General features: G+C 42.5%; 1 protein-coding gene across 1 annotated transcript in view; it reads right to left on the reverse strand.

Annotated features, from left to right (window-relative positions):
* Positions 1-22,456, reverse strand: part of CENPE (centromere protein E) — a 124,747-nt gene that overhangs the window by 41,299 nt on the left and 60,992 nt on the right. The window contains 18 exon segments of the mRNA XM_038755434.1: positions 2,582-2,740; positions 5,422-5,580; positions 6,088-6,336; positions 7,025-7,183; positions 7,398-7,648; positions 7,651-7,687; positions 7,872-7,901; positions 7,904-8,026; positions 8,962-9,345; positions 9,348-9,407; positions 9,696-9,833; positions 10,054-10,130; positions 10,133-10,331; positions 14,542-14,700; positions 15,170-15,397; positions 21,838-21,996; positions 22,134-22,380; positions 22,382-22,443. Of these exon segments, the coding sequence (XP_038611362.1) occupies positions 2,582-2,740; positions 5,422-5,580; positions 6,088-6,336; positions 7,025-7,183; positions 7,398-7,648; positions 7,651-7,687; positions 7,872-7,901; positions 7,904-8,026; positions 8,962-9,345; positions 9,348-9,407; positions 9,696-9,833; positions 10,054-10,130; positions 10,133-10,331; positions 14,542-14,700; positions 15,170-15,397; positions 21,838-21,996; positions 22,134-22,380; positions 22,382-22,443 (2,880 nt within the window).

Consider the following 22,456-nt stretch of genomic DNA (forward strand, 5'->3'; position numbering starts at 1 on the left):
CCCCCAGATCCCTCCTCCAGCTACTTTGACCATTTTGATCCCTTTTTCACATTCCTTCTCTCTTTCTCCATCCCTACATTGATCCTTGGAGACTTCAATATCCACATAGATGTTCCTGACGACACTTCTGCTGCTCACTTTCTATCACTCCTCAATTCCACTGACCTCCTGCTCCACCCCACCTCACCTAATCACTGACTTGGACAAACACTCGACCTCATTATCTCTAGCCACTGCACAATCTTCTCCCTCACCAACTCTTTAATCCCTCCATCTGATGACATCTTCTTCACCTGCCTTCTCTCTGACACATCTCCTCCCCGCAAGTCTGTGCTGTCCCCCCCATCAGAGACCTCTGATCTTTTGACCTCATCCAATTTTCTCAAGTCATCATGCCCTATTTAGGCTCCATACCCAAACTACCTTCCCTTGTTGATCAAATTGACACTGTCAACACCACCCTCTCTACTGAACTCAACTCACTCGTCCCCATCGCTTCGTTGATCTTGTCCCACTAACCCACAGCCCTGGATCACCTCCATAGTCTGCCTCCTTTGCTCTTGTGCACAAGAAGCAGAACGTTGCTGGCAGAAATGAAGATATCAGGTTGATTTTGTCCACTTCAAATTTATCTTTGCATGCACTTAACTCCCTCCTCAAACCTCCTGTTCCCTCTGCCTCCCCTACTCCTTGCCCCTAAATGACCTTGCCACCTACTTTACTGAGACAACTGACACTATTAGGCATGATTCCTTAAAATCTCCCCTGCCCCTCCCAGTTTCTGCTCACTTGCCCCTTCTTCAACTCTCCCATCTTTTCCAGCAGTATCTCTAGAGAAGATTGTCTACCTCCTCTCAAAATCCACCCCCTCCACCTACGCATCTGACCCATTCCTTCACACTTTATCAAAACACTTGCCCCTCCCCTTCTTCCCTCCCTGACCATCTTCAACTGTTTGCTCTCAAATGGCTTCTTCCTCTCTGCTTTCAAACATGCCTCCCTTATCCTAAAAAAAAGCTTGCTTTACCCATGGCTCCCTCCAGTTACTGCCCCATCTCCCTCCTACCTTTCTTCTCCAAACTCCTTGAGCTAGTTGTCTGCACCTGCTGTCTCAAGTTTCTCTCTTCCAATTCTCTCCTTGACCCCCCTCCGACCTGGCTTTCATTCCCTACACTCCAAAGAAACCACCCCCTCTCAAAAGTCTCCAATGACCTCCTTCCTGCCAAATCCAACATCCTCTACTCCATTCTAATCCTCCTCAACCTCTCAGCTGCCTTCGACACTGTTAACCACCCCCTTCTCCTGGAAGCATCAAATCTTGGCTTCAGTGACACCATCCTCTCCTGGTTCTCCTCCTATCTCTGGCCGCTCATTTTCAGTCTCTTTTGCAGGATCCTCCTCTGCCTTCCACCCCCTACCTGTGGGGGGGTCCCTCAAGGTTCAGTTCTGGGTCCCTTCTATTTTCCATTTACACCCCCTCCCTTGCTCACATGGCATCAACTACCACCTCTATGAAGATAATACCCAAATCTCTCTCCCTCTCTGCAGTCTCACATTTCCTCCTGCCTTCAAGTCATCTATTCTCGACTTTTCTCCTGTTCCATCAAACTTAACATGTCTAAAACAGAACTTATCTTCCCACTCAAACCCTATCCTTCCCGTGACTTTACCATCACTATAGATGGGACCACCATCCTTGCTGTCTCACAAACACACCCTTGGCATTATCCTTGATTCCTCTCTCTCACTTAGTCTTATATTCAATCTATCACTAAATCCTGTTTGTTCGACCTTCACAGCTTCATTAAAATCTACCCATTTCCTCACCATCCAAACTGCTGCCATATTAATATAAGCACTTCTCCTATCCCACCTTCATTACTGCCTCTGCCTCCTTGCTGACCTCCCTGCCTCCTGTCTCTCTCCACTCCAGTCCAGACTTCACTCTGTTGCCGGGGACATTTTTCTACAGAACCATTCAGACCATGTTTCCCCACTCCTCAAGGAATTCCAGTGGTTGCCCACCCCACTCTCTATCAGACAGAAACACTCACCATTGGCTTTAAAGCACTAAATCACCTTGCCCCCTTCTACCCCACCTCACTACTCTCCTTCTACAACTCAGCCCATACACTTCGCTCCTCTAATGCCAACTTACTCACTGTACCTCGATCTCATCTTTCTCAATGCCAACCTCTCTCCCACACCCTGCCTCTGGTCTGGAATGTACCCCCTCCGCCCCCCGCTTCATAACCGACAGGCAATTACTCGTCCCCTACTTCAAAGCCTTAATGAAGGCACATCTCCAAGAGATCTTCCCTGACTAATCCCCATTTTCCCCTTCTCCCACTCCCTGCTACGTCACCCTGACTTGCTTCCTTTATTCATCCCCTCTCCAGCCCCAAAGCACTTATGTACATATCTGTAATTTATTTATTCATCTTAATATCTGTCATCCCCTCTAGACTGTAAGCTCGTTGTGGGCATGGAATGAGTTTATTCCCATACTGTACTCTCCCAAGCACTTAGTACAGTGCTCTACACACAGTAACACCTCCATAAATACAATTGACTGACTGACCTTCTCTTTTAGCACGATGGTCCCTTCTGATAGCCTTTCCTTCATTTTTAGCAGCTCTTTTTCTCTCTCCAATGCTAAATTCTTCTGGTAATCAAAGAGTTCTTTCTGACAATTCAGCTCAGTCCGGAGATGATCCATTTCTGACTGAGCCTTTACATACTGAAAATGTTTGAAGAATACAGTTAACCGCCGATTTGTATTCCAAAAATCCGAAGTCACAAATCAATTAACCATATTTATTGAGGGCTTACTATGTGCAGAGCACTGTACTACTAAGCACTTGAGAGTATACAATAAAATAGATTTGGTAGATATGTCTTGTTCAAAAGGAGCTTACAGTCTAGACGGGAAGACAGACATTAAAATAAATTAAAGATATATACCCAAGTGGTGTAGGGCTGGTTGAAGGGTGGGGTGAATGAAGTGTACAAATCCAAGTGTAAAGGGGATGCTGAAGGGAGAGGGAGTAGGGGAGATGAGGGCATAGTCAGGGAAGGCTTCCTGGAGGAGATGTGCTTTTAATAAGGCTTTGAAGGTGGGAAGAGTAGTAGTGGGAAGAGCAGTGGTCTGTCACACATTAAGAAGGAGGAAGTTCCAGTCCAGAGGCAGGATGTGAGTGAGGGGTCAACAATGAGATAGATGAGATCGAGTCACAGTGACTAGGTTTGGCAGTAGAGGAACAAAGTGGGTGGGCTGGCTTGTAGTAGGAAATCAGAGATGTAAGATAAGAAGGGGCAAGGTGATTGAATGCTTTATAAGTGATGGCAAGGAGTTTCCATTTGATATAGAGATGGGCCTTTCAAACAGAAGCTTTAAGTTGAGAGGTTAGTCTTTCTTTGCATATGAGCTATTAATTTAAGAACAGAATGCCGTATTGGTTCAGATCAATGGCCCAAGAGACAAATAGCATGCTCCTTCTGAGAGGGGATGCAATTGTGTGGATTGTCCCCTTCCCAGATGACTGCAATCAATTGTACTTGAGTGCTTATTGTGTGCAGACCACTATACTATGGGCTTGGGAGAATAGAATACAAGAATGTAACAGACACATTCCCTTCCTACATGAGCTTTACATTCCTACTCTGTAGCTTGGTGCCTGCTATAGAACCTCTTTAGAAGTTCAAGAGTGTCATTTTTCAGGTCAGCCAAACAAGACAGCTCAACCTATTTACCTTATCCACCATCCCCTCTGTTTCCTATTCAGTAAGAGCAACACTTCAGAGAAGGATGAAATGATCCTTAATGAGCTGGATGTATTGCTTGGGGCAACAGATTTCTAAATCTGAACAGCAAATCAGTCAGCAAATCCGGAATGAAAGACTGGGGGTACAAGTCAAAAAAGAAAAAAAAAAAATAAATGGAAAAGGCCAGGAATGGAAGATAACTTTGGGCTTCCAGATGTTACAGGCAGAGTGGGCTTGGGAAGGGAGTGTTACTGTGATCTGCCCTCCCTCCCAAAACAAGAGCATAATAATTGTGATATTTGTTATGCACTCACTGTGTGCCAAGCCCTATATTAAGTACTGGGGTAGATAAAAAAAATATCATCAGGCCAGTCACAGTTCTACCGTTTTGGGGCTCACTGCCCATGGAGGAGGAATTTAATCCCCATTTTACAGATGAGGACACAAACACAGAAAAGTGATTTATCCAGGATCATACAGCATACAAGTGGCAGAGCTGGTACACAGGGCCTCTGACTCCCAGGCCCGTGCTTTTCCCACTAGGTTATGTTGATTCCCCAGTACCAAGTAAGGAATGGAGTGGGAAGAGACAGGACGCAGTGAAGGGGTCAGAGAAGAGACAGATACAGCAGTCAAGGTGGTATATCATAAGTGCTTGGATGAGTGCAGTAGCAGTTTGAATGGAGAAAAAAGGTAATTTTATTGATATTGTGAAGGCAGAACTGACAGAATGTGGTGACACTGAGCATTTGTGTTGAAAAAGAGTGAGAAAGAGAAGTCCAAATAGTGGTATTGTCTACAGTGACAGGCATGAGGGTAGGACAGGGTTGGGTGGGAAGATAATGAGTGTTGATTTGGACATGTTTATTTTACAGTGTTGGTGGGACATCCAGGTCGAGATGTACTGAAGTCAGCAGGCAATGTGAGACTGCAAAGAATAAGAGAGGCCAGGACTGGAAAGGAAAATTTGGGAATCAACTGCATAAAGGTGGTGATTGAAGTTAGGAAGTAAATGAGTTCTTCAAGGGATTAGGTGTAGAAGGAGAACAGAAGGGTATTCAGAACTGAGCCTTGAAGTACCCTCACTGTCACAGGGTGAAGGCAAAGGAGGAGCCCAGAAAAAAGACTGAAAAGTAGCAGGCAGGGGAGAGGAGGAGAACCAGGAGTGGGCATTGTCAATGAAGCCAAAGTTAGGTAATGTTTCAAGGAGAAGGGGTGGTCCTCAGTGTTGAAGGTAACAGAGATAATTCAGATAACTAAAGCCTAATAGTTCATTCTGGTTGCCCATATAGCCAAGGTTTACCAGACAAATGCCCTGATTTGTTTTACTTTGGCAGGAAAGAGCTTTAAGAAAAATGGTGCAGAAAGACAATGGCCTACAGAGAAGGCCCTAAGCATCAGGGAGGGTGGTTTCCACTCTGACAGGCTGGTATGAGGCAGCCCCTGAAGTCAACCTGCTGCTGTTTCAGGAGAAAAAGGAAGGCAACATGGAGAACCTGCTCTGCACAGAGTAAGCCCTTAAAGTTGATTGGCACAAATCAACTTCAGGATGCACAGTGATTTTTAAAAATGGTCCCTGGGCCACATCTAAAGTTAATCCATGCAAACCCCTAGGCCTTTCTCCCCTAAGTCCCCCTGGAGAAAACAACACTTTACCTTTTGCTCCAGTGCATCCCTCTTTTTATTTAGATCCTCCTGGATATTTGAGATCTGGAAATCTCGTTCTGAAATATTCTCTTCCAGTTGATTAATTGTCTTTTGGTGCTCTTTCAAGCACACCTGAGTGCTTTTCAGTGCTTCTTGTGTTTCCCAGTTCTTTATCAATAGGAAAATTAGACAAAATTGTTAACAGAAATGGGATAGACATAGATAAAGCAAAAGCCACTGGTTCTTCTCTCTGAGGCATGGGGCCCTTGACTGCTCCCAGACAGATCCGAGAAAAGGGTAAAGGGGAAGAAGTGGAGCCATCCAGGACACTGGGCTGTTTTTCTTATTCTTATCCCCAAAGTCAATGCTGAGAAACTATCTCTTTTCAATTTCTCTCCCTAAATGTTTCCTTCACCAAAATGCCCCAGAGTCAAATACTTAAGCTTCAAAATGTTCCTATCTTAGGTCCAATAAAGCCATAGCCCTATTCTTTGAGCATTTCCTTCCTTCTCCTAATCTCCACCCTTGTTCAATAGAATTCATGATTGCTCTCAAGCTAATCATTAGGGTGTTTGTGTATACAGGCTTTTTTTTTTTTTTGGAAAATGGGTAAGAAAAAAGGAACTGGGGGATGGGGCCATTTATTGCTAAAAAGGTGGGAAAAAAAAATCTTACCCTGGCTTCACTCTCTTTTATGCATTCTTTCAGATGGTCTGTCTCTGTTTGAAGTGTCTCATGTGTCCACTTCAGGTGATCTCTTTCCTTAGTAACGGATAGTATTTCTTCAAGACTTGCCTGAAATTTCTGAGTAAACTCCAACTTCTCCATTTCTACATGCTTTAGAGTGAGGTCCTGGACCTTCAGTTGCTCTTTCAATTGCTCAACTTCACTCAGTAATTGCTCCTTTCCTTGGAGCTCTAAGACCTGAATAAGGGCACAGAAGTAAGCCACCATAAAATAGTTGCTTGTTGGCATAATAATGATAATGATAATAATTGTGGTATTTGTTAAGCATTTACTATGCTCCAGGCAATGTACTAAATGCTGGGGTGGTTACAAGCAAATCAGGTTGGACACAGTCCCTGTCCCCTATGGGGTTCACTGTCTCAATCCCCATTTTACAGGTGAGGTAACAGGCACAGAGCAGTGAAGTGACTTGCCCAAAGTCACACAGCAGACAAGTGGCGGAGCCAGGATTAGAACCCATCACCTTCTTACTTCCAGGCCCGTGTGTCAGGCACTATTAAATACTGGGGTAGATTCAAGATTGGACACAGTGGACACAGTCCCTATCCTATAAGGGATCACTCTCTAAGTCACAGGGAGGAGGATATAATACTCATTTTACAGATGAGGTAACAGGCATAGGAAGTTATATAACTTGGCCAAGGTAACACAGTAGACAAGGGGTAGAGACAGAATTAAAACCCAGGTCCTCTGACTCCCAGGCCCATGCTCTTTCCACTAGGCCACACTGTGTGTGAATATATATGACCTCCTCTTTAATAATTCCATATTTCTGTTCAAAATTAATAAGGAAACAATCCTTAGTTTATATATGACATGCTTAGTTTATATATGATCATTTAGGGAAATTATATATAGAGATCACCTTTTGCTGCCAGACATCATTGGATTTCTTTAGTTCCTCCTGAGTCTTTAAGATCTGAGACTGCTTCTCTGCAATGTCCCCTCTCAATTTGTCAATCATACCTTGACTTTCTTTCAGAAGCACATGAACATTTTCCAGTTCCTCTTGCGTTTCCAAGCTCTTAATCATCAGAAAGAAAATAAATACAGCAATTATTTTACATTAATATCCCCATCCTAGTAAATTCCTTCAGGTCAGGGATCGTGTCTATTAATTCTACTCGACTGTTCCAAGTGTAGTAAGCTACAATAAGCTCTATGCCTAATAAGGGCTTACTAAATACCATTGATTGACTGATTTTACAAAGATTAGGAGCTAAAGAGACTGTTCTTACTTCAGCAAGGATTTTTCTTCTGTTTTCTTTAAGTACATCGGTCTCTGCTTGGAGAACCTCCTGGCTCCTCCTCAGTTGATCTCGTTCCTCAGTTACAGAGACCAGATCTTCAAGGCTTGCCTGAAGCTTCTGAGCCATCTCAAGCTTCTCCACTTCTACGCTCTGTAGTGTGAAATCCTTGTTTTTCAATTTCTCCTTCAAATCCTCTATTTCAATCAGCTTTTTCTGAGTCTTACTGACCTCTTCTCCCTACTAAGAAGTTGCTTTTCATTTTCTTGGAGCTCCTGGATCTGGAGACAATGACAAAATAAATAACCCCCTGTTGCCATCTATACAGTTCCTTAGTACAGTGCTAAGTGCTTAGTAAGTGCTCAATAAATACAATTGAATGAATGAATGAATCAAACAAAAAAGGTACTGAACCTCCAGGGATAATCAAGTCAATGAAACAAAGTGAAGGAAACTACACTTTACCTTTTGCTGCAATGCATCACTGGTTTTTTCTCTAAATTCACTTGAATATTTGATAACTGAGATTCCTTTTCCAAAATTGTTTCCTTCATTTTATCAATAATCCTTTGGTTTTCTTTCAGAGATTCATGAGCATTTTTCAACTGTTTCTCCAGATCCTTTACCATTAGTACAAGGAAAATTATTAAACATGATTTATTTCAAAATTATTCTTCACACTTATGTGCTTTCCTTCAAAGATTTCCTACTACTGCAAAATTTACTTACTACCCCCATCAAACACCAATCTTATGGACTAAGTTTAAAAAAAATACGTGGATCATCCAAACTCTTTAGTCATAATTAGTAATGGCATTTATTAAGCACTTAATGGGAAGCAGTGTAGCTTAATGGAAAGAGCATGGGGCTGGGAGTCAGAAGGCCTGGGTTCTAATCCCAGGCTCTGCCATTTGCCAGCTGGGTAACCTTAGGCAAATCACTCACCTTCTCCGGGCTTCAGTTTTCCTCATCTGTAAAATAGGGATACAATACCTGTTCTCCCTGCTACTTAGACTGTAAGCCCCATGAGGGGACATGGACTGTGTCCAATCTGATTTGCTTTTATCTACCCCAACACTTACTACAGAGCTTGGAAAATAGTAAGTACTTAAATACCACAATCAATACCATGTTCTAAGTGCTGGGGTAGATACAAGTCAGGTTGGACACAGTCCCTATCCTACACAGGGCTCATGGTCTAGCAGAAGGGAGAACAGGCATTTAACCCCCATTTTACAAAGGAGGTAACCAAAGTCCAGGGAGAATAAGTTCCTTGCCTGAGGTCACAAGGCCAGTGGCAGTAAAATGATTAAAAGGGAGAAGGAGGTGGTAGCACAGCCTATGTTTCCTGACTTCTCTTCCTATGCTCTTTCCACCTTCTTCGAACTTTTAATAATTTTACTGCTTAATTAGCGAATGATATGTAAAACAAGAATCCTGTTGGCTCTGGTGAAAAAATTGGAGGAAGAGGGGAAGCTGAATGCACCTCTGGATTTTTGATTTCCCTTTTCTCTCAGCCCACAGAACAAAGAGCAAAGAAGGAATCATTTCTTACTGAGGTAATTTCTCCCAGGTTTTCTGTGAGCTGGTCTCTTTCCACTTGGAGATCCTCCTGTATCCTTTTCAGGCTATCTCTTTCCTTTGTTAGAGATTTTATTTCCTCAAGACATGCCTCAAGTCTCTGAGTTATCTCCAGCTTTTCCATCTCCATCATGCCCAAAGTTGAATCTTTCCTCTTTAATTGCTCCTTCAATTGCTCCATTTCACACTGATTCTCAGTGGCCTCTTCCCTCCTACTGAGTTGTTCCTGCCTTTTTGATTTGTCTTCCATCCTCATATTTTCTAGTTCTTGCTCAAACAAAGCTTTCTGTTGAGCAAGAGAAGCAATCTGATCCAGTGGCTGCTGAATCTGATCATTTTTAATATCCCATATTCGTTCACAGATATTATTTGATCTCTCTCAGAAGTAACTTGATTAAGCTCTTCAGTTAATTGTAGGACCTGGAAGACACATTAAAGTGATAAAATTCACTCCATGGCCCAAGAAGGGCATAAAATTTCTCAAGGTCTATTACATGGAACTCAAAGCTCAATTATTTTACTACAGTGATTTTTTCCTCTTAGGACAAGACTGAGTAGCAGAAATGAGGCAGGAGAGATAAGCCCATACTTGGCATTCATATTCTTTTAATCTGTTGTAACTTTTAACTCAGGAATTAAAGTTTCAGATCTGCAGTTTGAAATTAAATCTAGAGTTCGATTCCAGCTTTCAGGAAATTTATATCGTACCTTGCCTTGCAGTTCACTGATCATTTCTACATTCTCTTGAATACTTGGATATTCCATTTTCAAATGATTTTCCTCTAATTCAGGGTCTTGAGGTGTCATCGGAAACAAACAAGCATTTTCCAGTTCTTGTTTAAGACTCTTTACCCAAGGAGAGACACAGGAAACAAAAAATTAAATTGGTAACAATCTATAAAATTTCAAAGGGGTAGTTTAGATGGATGAAACATTTCTTAGTCAATCAATTGTATTGATTAAGTACTTACTGTGTGCAGAGTACTATACTAAGTGCTTGGGTGAGAACAATAATAGAGTCATGTTCCCTGCCCACAAGAGGTTTACATTCTACAGACTTTCTTACCAAAGTTCCAGACTCTTTAATTGGGCTATGCTCCTTTTGGAAAGTCTTCAGTGACATCTTCAACTCATCTCTTTCCTGGTTACAATTACCATCTCTTCCAAACTCTCCTGAAGTTTTTGAGTAATCTCCAATTTTTCCACTTTTACAGCTTCCAGAGCCAAATCCCTGGCTCTTAATTGCTCCTTCATTTGTACCAATTCATCCAGTTTTGGCAGAACTTCATTGATTTGGTCCTTCACACTGAGAAATTCTTTCTGTTTCTCTTCAAGCTCTTTAATCTTGAAATAAAGAAATTAGGTATGGTGATTTTATTTTATATTTCTTAGTCTCTATCCTTTGAAAAGCTTTAATGGGACTGCAAAATTTTAGATAATAAACCTCATTCCACCCCGATGGGGTAGGCAAACTGATGAAAAATACATTTCTCCTCTCAACCTTATATTTCAACAAGAGTAATTAAAGGGACCACACTTTAATATCTGTCTCTCCCACTGGATTGCAAGATCCTTGAGGGAAGGGATCATGTACTCTTACCAAGTGCTAAGGAAGAGCTCTGCTCACAGTAGGTGCTCAATAAATACTACTGAATGATTGCTTCCCAACAATAACAAAAGTGGAATTGCAGGAGAAATAAAGAGAAACAGAATATCAACCCAAAAACTTTAAAAAAAAGAGCAAAGGTAGAGGACAATGTCATAAATTTCTTATTCTTGCACACCAATATTGGCACAAGGCCTTTAAAACAGCACTGTTCCAAGATTATCTTCAAGTTGAACACAACATATTTCAGATGACAAATTTATCACAGGCAAGGCTGGGTCCCTTTTTAGAGTTCCTAGCATAAATGGATTCTTAATCCTATGATAGAAAAGAGAAGAGGACAAAATCAGCAAAAAAATAAAAAAAATTAAAGGACCCCATAAGTGAGAGTACTGATGTGGCTTGACTATGCCCCCTCCTACCTCACCACTCTCCTAATACAACCCAGCCCACACACTTTGCTCCTTTAACGCCAACCTACTCACTGTACCTCGATCTCATCTATCTCCCAAGCCAACCTCTCTCCCACTTCCTGGCTCTGGAACACCCTCCCTCCTCAAATCTGACAATTACTCTCCTCACCTTCAAAGCCTTACTGAAGGCACATCTCCTCCAAAAGGCCATTCCCAACCAAGTACTCATTTCCTCTTTTCCCACTCCCTTCTGCATCACCCTGATTTGCTCCCCTTATTCACCCCTCCCTCAGCCCCACAGCACTTATGTACATATACGTTGCCAACTTGTACTTCCCAAGTGCTTAGTACAGTGCTCTGCACACAGTAAGTGCTCAATAAATATGATTGAATGAATATATGTAATTTATTTACATTAATGTCTGTATCCACCTCTAAGCTCACTGTGGGCTGGGAATGTGTCTAACATTCTGTTGTATTGAACTCTTCTAAGATCTTAAAAATGGAAAGCTAGTATGCTTTCCACTCCTATAAGATGAGATCACATAGTGCATGAAGAAATGTATGTTCTATAAGTGATAAATCATTAAGATGACTACAAAAAAATAAGAAGAGACTAGGGCAGTTTTTCCTTATTTGACTTGCTTTGTTGAGTCTGAATACTGATGATGTTCAAAAATTAATTTTTAGTGTAAATAATAATCATAATGGTGGTATTTGTTAAGCGCTTACTATGTGCAAAGCACTGTTCTAAGTGCTGGGGGGATACAAGGTGATCAGGTTGTCCCACTTGGGGCTCACAGTCTTAATCCCCATTTTACAGATGAGGTAACAGGCACAGAGAAGTTAAGTGACTTGCCCAAGGTCACACAGCTGACAAGTGGGGGAGCCAGGATTCGAACCCAAGACCTCTGACTCCCAAGCCCATACTCTTTCCACTGAGCCACACTAATAAAGTAAATAATTTATATCAAATTAATAAATCGGAACTTATTTTTCCAGGTATGCATTTGTATATAAAACAAATCCAGGCAAAATCTGGGGCATTTTCATATAGCTGTGCCACTTTGTTTTGTACAGGAATAGTACATTTTATATATGTACTGTACATATATAGTCCCTTCTATACTCTGAGCCCATTGTTGGGTAGGGACCATCTCTATAGGTTGCCGACCTGTACTTCCCAAGAGCTTAGTACAGTGCTCGCTCTGCACACAGTAAGTGCTCAATAAATACGACTGAATGAATATATGTTTTATATAAACACACAAACACACACACACACACACACACACACACACACACACGGCTGGGATGAGTATCAAATGCTTAAGTGGTACAGCCAAATTCATATTTGACACAGAAAGGAGGGAAGATTGGGTAAATAAAGGGCTTATTCTGGGAGGGACTTTTGGAGGAAATGTGATTTTAGGAGGGTTTTGAAGGTGAGGAGAGTGGTGGACTGTTGAATATGAAGGCGGAGGGAGTTCCAGGCCTGAGGAGAATCTGAGTAAAGGGGTCAGTGATTGGATAGATGAGACCAAGATATAGAGATTAGGTTGGTTTAGAGGAGTGAGGTAATGTATTTCTGTGGTGGATGGGCAGCATTGGAGGTTTTTGAAGAGTGGAGAGATATGGACTGAACATTTTTCAGAAAAATGATCTGAACAGCAGAGTGAAATATGGACTGGAGACGGGAGAGACAGGATGCAGGAGATCAGAGAGGCGGCTGATGCAGTGGTTAAGAAGGGAAATGATGAGTGCTTGGATCAGTGTAGTAGTTGTTTGGATGGAGAGGAAAGGGTGGATTCTACAAATGTTGTGAAGATTGAACCAATAAGATTTTGTGACAGATTGAATATGTGGGTTAAATGAGAGAGATGAATGGAGGAAAATGTCAAAGTTACAGGCTTGTGAGACAGGGAAGGTGATGGGTTATTCCCCAACCCTCTCTCTCTCTCTTTGCTCTTCCCAAGCCAAGCTTCTATCTCTCTCTCTGCTTTCCTGCCTTTCCCTTCATACTGTTCCCTCAGTTTGGAATTCCCTCCGGCAGAAGCCAAACAGACCACAGCCCTCCCCAGATTCAGAGCCTTACTGAAAGCCCACATCTTCCAAGATGCTTTCCCTGATTAATTGTAAGATTAGTTGTGGTTAATTAATTAATTGTGAGAAGCAGCAGGCCTAGTGGAAAGAGCACAGACTTGGGAATCAGAGGACCTGGGTTTTAATTCTGGCTCTGCCATTGGGCCTGCTCTGTGATCTTGGGCAAGTCATTTAACTCCTCTGTGTCTCCATTCCTCATCTGTAAAATGGGAATTGAGGCTGTGAGCCCCAAGTGGGACAGGGACTGTGTCCAGCCTGATTTGCTTGTATTCACCCTGGCACTTAGTACAGTGCCTGGCATATAGTAAGTGCTTAATACCATAATTATTATTATTACTATTGTAAGCCCCATGTGGGACAGGGACTGTGTCCAACTTGATAATGTATCTACTCCAGTGCTTAGTACAGTGCTTGGCACAGAGTAAGCACTTAAACACCACAAGTATTATTAATTCCCAGCATGCAAAGTCATCTCTGGCCAACTCCATCAGCCATCTCTAGCAATTATATATTTTCATTTATTCAGTTATGCAATTATTTTGATTTTCTGTAATTACTTTTATGTCTGTCTCCCCCATTAGAAAGAAGATCCTTGTATAAAGGGAATTGGGTCACTTACTTGTCTTATGCCTCCCAAGTGCTTAGAAAGTATGGTGCATTGCCCCCAGTAGATGCTCCATATATAAAACTAACTAGTATGAGCTGGGGTGTAGTGGGAAAAAACAAACGATAACTACAAGGGAGAGGACTGATGGATTACAGAGGATTTATTTATACTGATACCTGTTTACTTGTTTTGAGGTCTGTCTCCACCCTTCTAGACTGTAAGTCCGGTGTGGGCAGGGATTGTCACTCTTTATTGCTGAGTTGTACTTTCCAAGTGCTTAGTACAGTGCTCTGCACACAGTAAGTGTTCAATAAATACGATTGAATGAATGAATAAATGACTGAATGAGTAACCATGGAGGATTTTGAGGAGCGGGAAAAAGAGTGCAGAATGATGCTTAAGAATACTGATCCAGGCAGCAGAGTGAAGTAAGGACTGGAGAGGGGAAACACCAGAAGTAGGGAGAACAATGAGGGGACTGATAGAACAGCCAAGCCAGGATAAGCCTGGTGGTCATTTGGTTGGTGAGAAAGGAGCAGATCTGACAACATAATGGAGAAAAAACTGACAATATTTGATGACATACTCAATGCGGGGCAGGGGTCAAAAAAGAGAGAGAACTCAAGCAAACATAATGCCAAAGTTCCAGGCTTCAGAAACTTGGAGGACAGTGATGTCAACTGTGAATGAAAAATTAGAAGAGGATTTGTGGGAAAGTGAGGCGGTCAGGGGAAAGAAAAGGGGTTTTGATTTTGGACATATTCAGGTGCTTAGGTCCAAATGACACCAAGCTTTATGGTGATGAGCCCAATTCTAAAATTTCACCTTTTCACGAAGTTTTTCTTCAGTCTCTGTTAACCTCTTATGCATCCTCAAAAGTTCTACTTCTTTCTCCGCAGTTTCAAGTCTCTCTCTGGTGACTAGCTCTTGCTGTTCTCTTAGGGCATCTCCAATATTTCTCAATTCCTCCTGATTTTCAATTGTCTGACATTAAAAACAAAACAGATCCCAGTTAATGGGAAACCCAGGCTCTCTTTATAGAAGAGATGAGAGAATAATTAGTACTACTCTCACTTTACAAGTGAAGAAGCGAGAGCAACCTGCATATTTGAACCACACCAGGGCCCAAACATTTTATGCAAAGCTAGTAATCAATGAACATTTTCAGCTATGATGACCTTATCTCCCTCCACCCACCCCACCTCTCATACAGAAAGAGTGAGAGAGAAAAGAGGAAAGGCAACAGAATCTAACATCTCTTACACCGCATAGACTGTTATTTTTGATTGGTCAATCCACTTTGTATTGGTTACAAGAACAGTACTAAATTAATTTTATAGTTGGAATTATAGTTGTCCAAGGAAAACACATAGAATCAAGCAAAAAATTAGGAACTAGTGAAAAACACACAATGTAAAATATTTTCCAGCATAACTAATTTGTTATAACATACCATTTCAATATTTTCCTTCAAGTCGCACTTGAGCTGATCATTCTCAGATGTAACACTCTCTAGAAGCTGCTGGAGCTCATGCTTCTCCTGAATTAGGGAGGAAATCTGTTCCTTTTGCTTCTGAAACAGCTCATCCTTACTCTTGGTTTCAGCATTTCCAGACACCGCAGTTAAGATTATATTACTTTCAGGATTTACCAGGTTTTGCTCTTCAGTTAGCTGGACCACCTGAAATGGCATTAATCGCAGCAATATCAGGAAATTGCGTGGGGGAGAGGGTTAAGGGACAACTTTTGCACTTTCACACCTGAATCTCCACCCCCAAGATCGTCCTCCTCAGCATTTACTGAGCACCAGAGAATAAGGTTCAGAGAATAGGTGCTGGGGAACACACATAGTAAAAGAAAAACTCCCTTTTCAAGAAGTTACTTTTCCCTTATGACCACATTTTCTGGACCAGAAAAACTGACCAAAACCTGCCTGAAACACACATGCATGAGCTGACAATTCGGTCGTCTGTCTCCCCTTCCAGACTGTGAGCCCGTTGTTGGGTTGGGACCATCTCTATGTGTTGCCGACTTGGACTTCCCAAGCGCTTAAACAGTGCTCTGCACACAGTAAGCGCTCAATAAATGTGAATGAATGAATGACAGCTGACACTTCAGTCACTGTCTCCCCCTTCCAGACTGTGAGCCAGTTGTTCGGTCGGGACCGTCTGTGTATGTTGCTGACTTGGACTTCCCAAGTGCTTAGTACAGTGCTCTGCACACAGTAAGCAATAATAATGAATGAATATGAATAAATAAATATGAATAAATAAAAATAAAAAAAAATAAAAATAAATGAATGAATGACAGCTGACAATTCGGTTGTCTTTCTCCCCTTTCTAGACTGTGAGCCTGTTGTTGGGCGAGACTGTCTCTGTATGTTGCTGACTTGGACTTCCCAAGGCTTACTAGTAATAATAATAATAATGGCAGTTATTAAGCGCCTACTCCATGCAAAACTGTATATATACATGTATATATTTTGTACATATTTATTACTCTATTTTACTTGTACATATTTATTCTATTGATTTTATTTGTTAATATGTTTTGTTTTGTTGTCTGTCTCCCCCTTCTAGACTGTGAGCCTGTTGTTGGGTCGAGACTGTCTCTGTATGTTGCTGACTTGGACTTCCCAAGCGCTTACTAGTAATAATAATAATAATGGCAGTTATTAAGTGCCTACTCTGTGCAAAACTGTATATATACATGTATATTGTTTGTACATATTTATTACTCTATTTTACTTGTACATATTTATTCTATTGATTTTATTTTGTTAATATGTTTTGTTTTTTGTCTGTCTCCCCTTTCTAGACTGTGAGCCCGCTGTTGGGTAGGGACCATCTCTATATGTTGCCAACTTGTGCTTCCCAAGCACTTAGTACAGTGCTCTGCACACAGTAAGTGCTCAATAAATACGATCGAATGAATGAATGAACAGTGCCACTACTTTAAGACATTAATTAACTTGGTGTCAACAAGTCCTGTCCAACGTCATGTTCTACAGCTCTGTATGTTTAAAACTGACCTTTCTTCCTCAAGCCACTCTTGCAGCTGACAGCACCATCCTCCCTGTCCCTAGGGCCTCAACCTTGGTATTACCTTTGCCTCCTTGCTCTCTTTCAATTCTCACATTCAGTCTGTCCCTCAATCTTGTCAATTTTTCTCTGCATTTCCCAGACCCACAACTTCCTCTTCATTTTAATGTCTGTCTCCCCTTATAGACCATAAGCTCCTTATGGGCAGGGAATGTGTCTAGGAATGCATCTACCAGCTGTTTTATTGTACTTTATCATCTCTAGGAACAGTGCACACAGTAAGTGTTCAATAAATACCAATGACTGACTGATTCAAACTTTCATCATCCACATCTATCAATTGTATTTATTGAGAGCTTGCTGTGTGTGGAGCACTGTACTAAGTGCTTGGGAGGTCCAAGTTGGCAATATGTGGAGATCGTCCCTACCCAACAGTGGGCTCACAGTCTCTTGTGTGTCTGCGTCTGCTTTCTGTCTCGGTATGTCTCTGTCTCCATGCATCTCTGTCCCTCTCCGTGTGTCGGTGACTGCTCTCCATCTCTGGGTGTACAGCTGTTCCTGTCATTAGAGAAGCAGCGTGGCTCAGTGGAAAGAGCCCCGGGCTTTGGAGTCGGAGGTCATGGGTTCAAATCCCGGCTCCGCCACTTGTCAGCTGGGTGACTTTGGGCAAGTCACTTCATTCATTCATTCAATCATATTTACTGAGCACTTACAGTGTGCAGAACACTGTACTAAGCGCTTGGGAAGTACAAGTTGGCAACATATAGAGACGGTCCCTACCAACAGTGGGCTCACGGTCTAGAAGGCTCACACTTCACTTCTCTGGGCCTCAGTTACCTCATCTGAAAAATGGGGATTAAGACTGTGAGCCCCCGTGGGACAGCCTGATCACCTTGTAACCTCCCCAGCACTTAAAACGGTTCTTGGCACATAGTAAGCGCTTAATAAATGCCATAATTATTATTCTCTGTGTATGTGTAGAAGCAGCGTGGCTCGGTGGTTCAGTGGAAAGAGCCGGGCTTGGGAATCAGAGGCCACGGGTTCTAATCCCGGCTCCGCCACTTTCATTCATTCAGTCATATTTATTGAGTGCTTACTGTGTGCAGAGCACTGTACTAAGCACTTGGGAAATCCAAGTCGACAACATATAGAGATGGTCCCTACCCAACAACGGGCTCACAGTCTAGAAGGGGGAGACACACAACAAAACAAAACGTGGTCAGGTGTCAAGTCATCAGAATAAAGTCATCTGTGTGACTTTGGACAAGTCACTTCACTTCTCTGGCCTCAGTTCCCTCATCTGTGAAATGGGATTAAGACTGTGAGCCCCCGTGGGACAACCTGATCACCTGGTACCCCCCCAGTGCTTAGAACAGTGCTTCGCACATAGTAAATGCTTAACAAATACCACCATTATCATTACTATTATGTCTCTCTCCTCTGTTTGTCCATCTTTGTGACCATGTCACTCTGTCATTCTCTGCATGTATGTATACATCTGTCTCCCCGTTTGTCCATCTTTGTGACCGTGTCACTCTGTATCTGTCTTTCTGCGTGGCTCAGTGGAAAGAGCACGGGCTTTAGAGTCAGAGGTCATGGGTTCGAATCCTGCTCCACCACATGTCTGCTGTGTGACATTGGGCAAGTCACTTCACTTCTCTGAGCCTCAGTTACCTCATCTGGAAAATGGGGGTGAAGACTGTGAGCCCCACGTGGGACAACCTGATCACCTTGTATCTCCCCAGCGCTTAGAACAGTGCTTTGCACATAGTAAGTGCTTAACAAATGCCGTTATTATTATTATTATTATCTAGGCACTAGCCATAGTATAATAAGTTATTGTATCAGCCTGCTTACTGATCTCCCTGTCCCCAATCTCTCCCTTCTACAGCTCATATTCACTTGGCCCCGAATCATTTTTTCTGGAATGTCATTCTGCCTACATTGTAATTATGGTACTTGTTAAGTGCTTTCTATGTGCAAAACACTGTTCTAAGCACTGGGGTAGATAAAAGTTAATCAGGTTGGACATAGTCCCTTTCTCTCATGGGGTTCTCATGCCTAATCTCCATTTTACAGATGAGATTTCTGAGACACAGATAAGTGATTTGCCCTATATCACACAGCAGACATATGGCAGAGCTGGAGGAGAACCCAGGTCCTTCTGACTCCAAGGCCCAAGCTCTGTCCACAAAGCTATAGACTGTGAGCTCATTGTAGACAGGGAATGTGTTTGTTTATTGTTATATTGTACTCTCCCAAGCACTTAGTACAGTGCTTTGAATACGGTAAGCACTCAAATAAGATTGAATGAATGAATCTCCCTACACCTCAAAGGCCATCAATGGTTACCCATTCCTCTCCTCAAGAAGAAATACTGACCACGGACATTAAGATACCCCTTTAACGCTCTCCCTTTAACCTAGCCACTCTATCCTCTCACTACACCAGCTCATGTTCTTGTTCGTTCAAGCTCTCATCCTATCCCGTCTGGATTACTGTATCAGCCTCCTCTCCAAACTCCCATCCTCCTGTCTCTCCCCACTTCAATCCACACTTCACACCGCTGCCCGGATTGTCTTTGCCCAGAAATGCTCTGGGCATGTTACTCCCCTCCTCAAAAATCTCCAGTGGCTACCAATCAACTACGCATCAGGCAGAAACTCCTCACCCTGGGCTTCAAGGCTCTCCATCACCTCGCCCCCCCTACCTCACCTCCCTTCTCTCCTTCTACAGCCCAGACTGCACCCTCCCTCCTCTGCCGCTAGTCTCCTGACCATGCCTCGTTCTTGCCTGTCCCGCCGTCGACCTCCGGCCCACGTCATCCCCCTGGCCTGGAATGACCTCCCTCCCCACATCCGCCAAGCTAGCTCTCTTCCTCCCTTCAAGGCCCTGAGAGCTCACCTCCTCCAGGAGGCCTTCCCAGACTGAGCCCCCTCCTTCCTCTCCCCTTCGTCCCCTCTCCATCCCCCCCGTCTTACCTCCTTCCCTTCCCCACAGCACCTGTCTATATGTATATATGTTTGTATGTATTTATTACCCTATTTATTTTACTTGTACATATTTATTCTACTTATTTTATTAATATGTTTTGTTTTGTTGTCTGTCTCCCCCTTCTAGACTGTGAGCCCACTGTTGGGTAGGGACCGTCTCTATATGTTGCCAACTTGTACATCCCAAGCGCTTAGTACAGTGCTCTGTACACAGTAAGTGCTCAATAAATACAATTGAATGAATGAATGAATTCTTGATTCCTTGAGAGTTAATCGACTCACTTTGCCACAATCTTGAAGCTCTAGCCTCTGACCTCTTGCCCACAGAGGAACTCCCTCCCCTTTCTTATATGCCACACCATAGCTTTCCCCATCTTCAAAGCTCTTCTGAAATCCCACCTCCTATAGGAGGCCTCCACTGATCCAGATTGTAGTCTCTCAACTACCACATTAGCATTTTGCATTAAACGCATCACTTCTGAACAGAGACACTAAGCAGTATTGCCTAGTGGATAGAGCACAGGCCTGTGGGTCAGACGGACCTGGGTACTAATCCCAGCTCTCCCCTTGTCTGCTGTGTGACCTTGGGCAAGTCACTTAACTTCTCTGTGCCTCAGTTACTTCATCTGTAAAATGGGGATTAAGATTGCGAGCCCCAAATGGAACAGGGACTGTGTTCAACTTGATTAGCTTGTATGTACTCCAGCACTTAGAACAGTGGTTGACACACAGTAAGTGCCTAAAAAAATACCATTATCATCATTTAATCACTTACTAACCCATCTATCTCTTTCCATGCTCTTCGTCCTCCCATAAGTAATTTAGTTTGAGTCTGTCACTTCCAGTAGATTCCTATCACTTTAGACAGCACCACAATCCTCTGTCTCATAAGCCCGTAACCATGGCATTATCCTTGACATCTCTCTCATTCAACCCATGTATTCAATATGCTACAAATTCTGTCCTTTCAACCTTAACAAAATTGCTAAAGTCCATCTTTTCCTATTTATCCAAACTACCTCATTAATCCAAGCATTTATCCTACCTAGTTCTGATTGCTCCAACAGCCTCCTCATTGACCTCCCTGCCTCCTGTCTCTCCCCACTCCAGCCATACTTCACTCTGCTGCCAGGATCATTTTTCTACAAAAACATTCAGTCCATGTTTCCCTACTCCTCAAGAATCTCCAGTGGTTGCCCATCCACCTCCACATCATACAGATGTAGGGACTGTCTCTATATGTTGCTGACTGTACTTCCCAAGGGCTTAGAACAGTACTCTGCACACAGTAAGCGCTCAATAAATACAATTGAATGAATGAATGAATGAATGAACAGAAAAGCTCCTCTTACCATTGGCTTTAAAGCACACAATCACTTTGCCCCCTCCTACATTACCTCAGTGTTTTCTTACTAAAACCCAGTGCACACACTTTGCTCCCTCAATGCCAACATACTCACCATACCTCAATCTCATCTATCTTCTGGAAACATTATCCAACTATGGAAACATTATCACAACATTTTGGTTTAAATTATATAATATTAACAATAATAGCTTTTGTCAAGTGCCTACTATGTGCCAGCACTGTACTAAGCGATGGGTAAATACAATCTAATGAGGTTCCACTGGGGCTCTAAGTAGGTGGGAGAACAGGTATTGAATCCCCATTTGAGTTCTCCCCCTTTTAGACAGTGAGCCCACTGTTGGGTAGGGACTGTCCCTATATGTTGCCAACTTGTACTTCCCAAGCGCTTAGTACAGTGCTCTGCACACAGTAAGCGCTCAATAAATACGATTGATTGATTGATTTGAGTTGAGGGAAGTGAGGCCTGAAGAAGTTAAATGACTTGCTCAGGGTCACACAACAAGCAAGTGGCAGAGCTGGGACTAGATCCCAGGTTCAAGCTCTTTCCAGTAGGCCACATTGCTTCTCAGAAATGAAGGGCTTCACATGGACAGGAAAACAGCTTTCCAACTTTTTCAATAAATTATGTATACCTCTACTATACATACGGAATTCTTTACCCAAGTACAAAATTCTTCTAGCTTATAACACATTCAGCCTTAACAAGAAATGTTCTTACCTTGTGCTGCAACTCATCAATGGTTTTCTTTAACTTTTCTTGACTATCCAAAGCCTCAGATTCCCTATCAGAAATAGTCCTTTTCAATTTGGTAATCTCTTCCTGGTGCTGTTTTAAGGACTCAAATGCATTTCTCAGTTCTTCTTGTGAGTCTATATTCTTTGCCATAAGAAAAAGCACAATGAAATCAGTTTCTACCATGATGCTTAATGCTTTTGCTTAGATTTACTTCTATTCATTTCTGCACTCAATATCTCTAATCTTCTAATTTCAAGCAGACCCAAAATGTGTCTTACCATCTTCACGGTATCCTGAATATCCTCTTTGAGTTGGTCTCTCTCCATTTGCAGAGTTTCCAGCAGTTGTGTGAGGTTGACTTTTTCTTGGGTGACAGTTCTTATTTCCTCCAAATTCTCTTTAAGTTGCTGAGTAATTGTTAGCTTCTCCATTTCTAGGCCTTCCACTGTCGAATCTCTGGCTTTTAACTGGGTCTTCAACAGCTCCAACTCATTTAACTTTCCACGAGCCTCAGAGAGCTCTTCCCAGGCTCTCAAGTTGTTCTTGCTCAACTGTCTTTTGTTGAAGCTCCTGGATCTTGTTGGACAGCTTAAGACAAATA

The sequence above is a fragment of the Tachyglossus aculeatus genome, chromosome 12, assembly GCF_015852505.1.
Source record: "Tachyglossus aculeatus isolate mTacAcu1 chromosome 12, mTacAcu1.pri, whole genome shotgun sequence".
Lineage (NCBI taxonomy): Eukaryota > Metazoa > Chordata > Mammalia > Monotremata > Tachyglossidae > Tachyglossus > Tachyglossus aculeatus.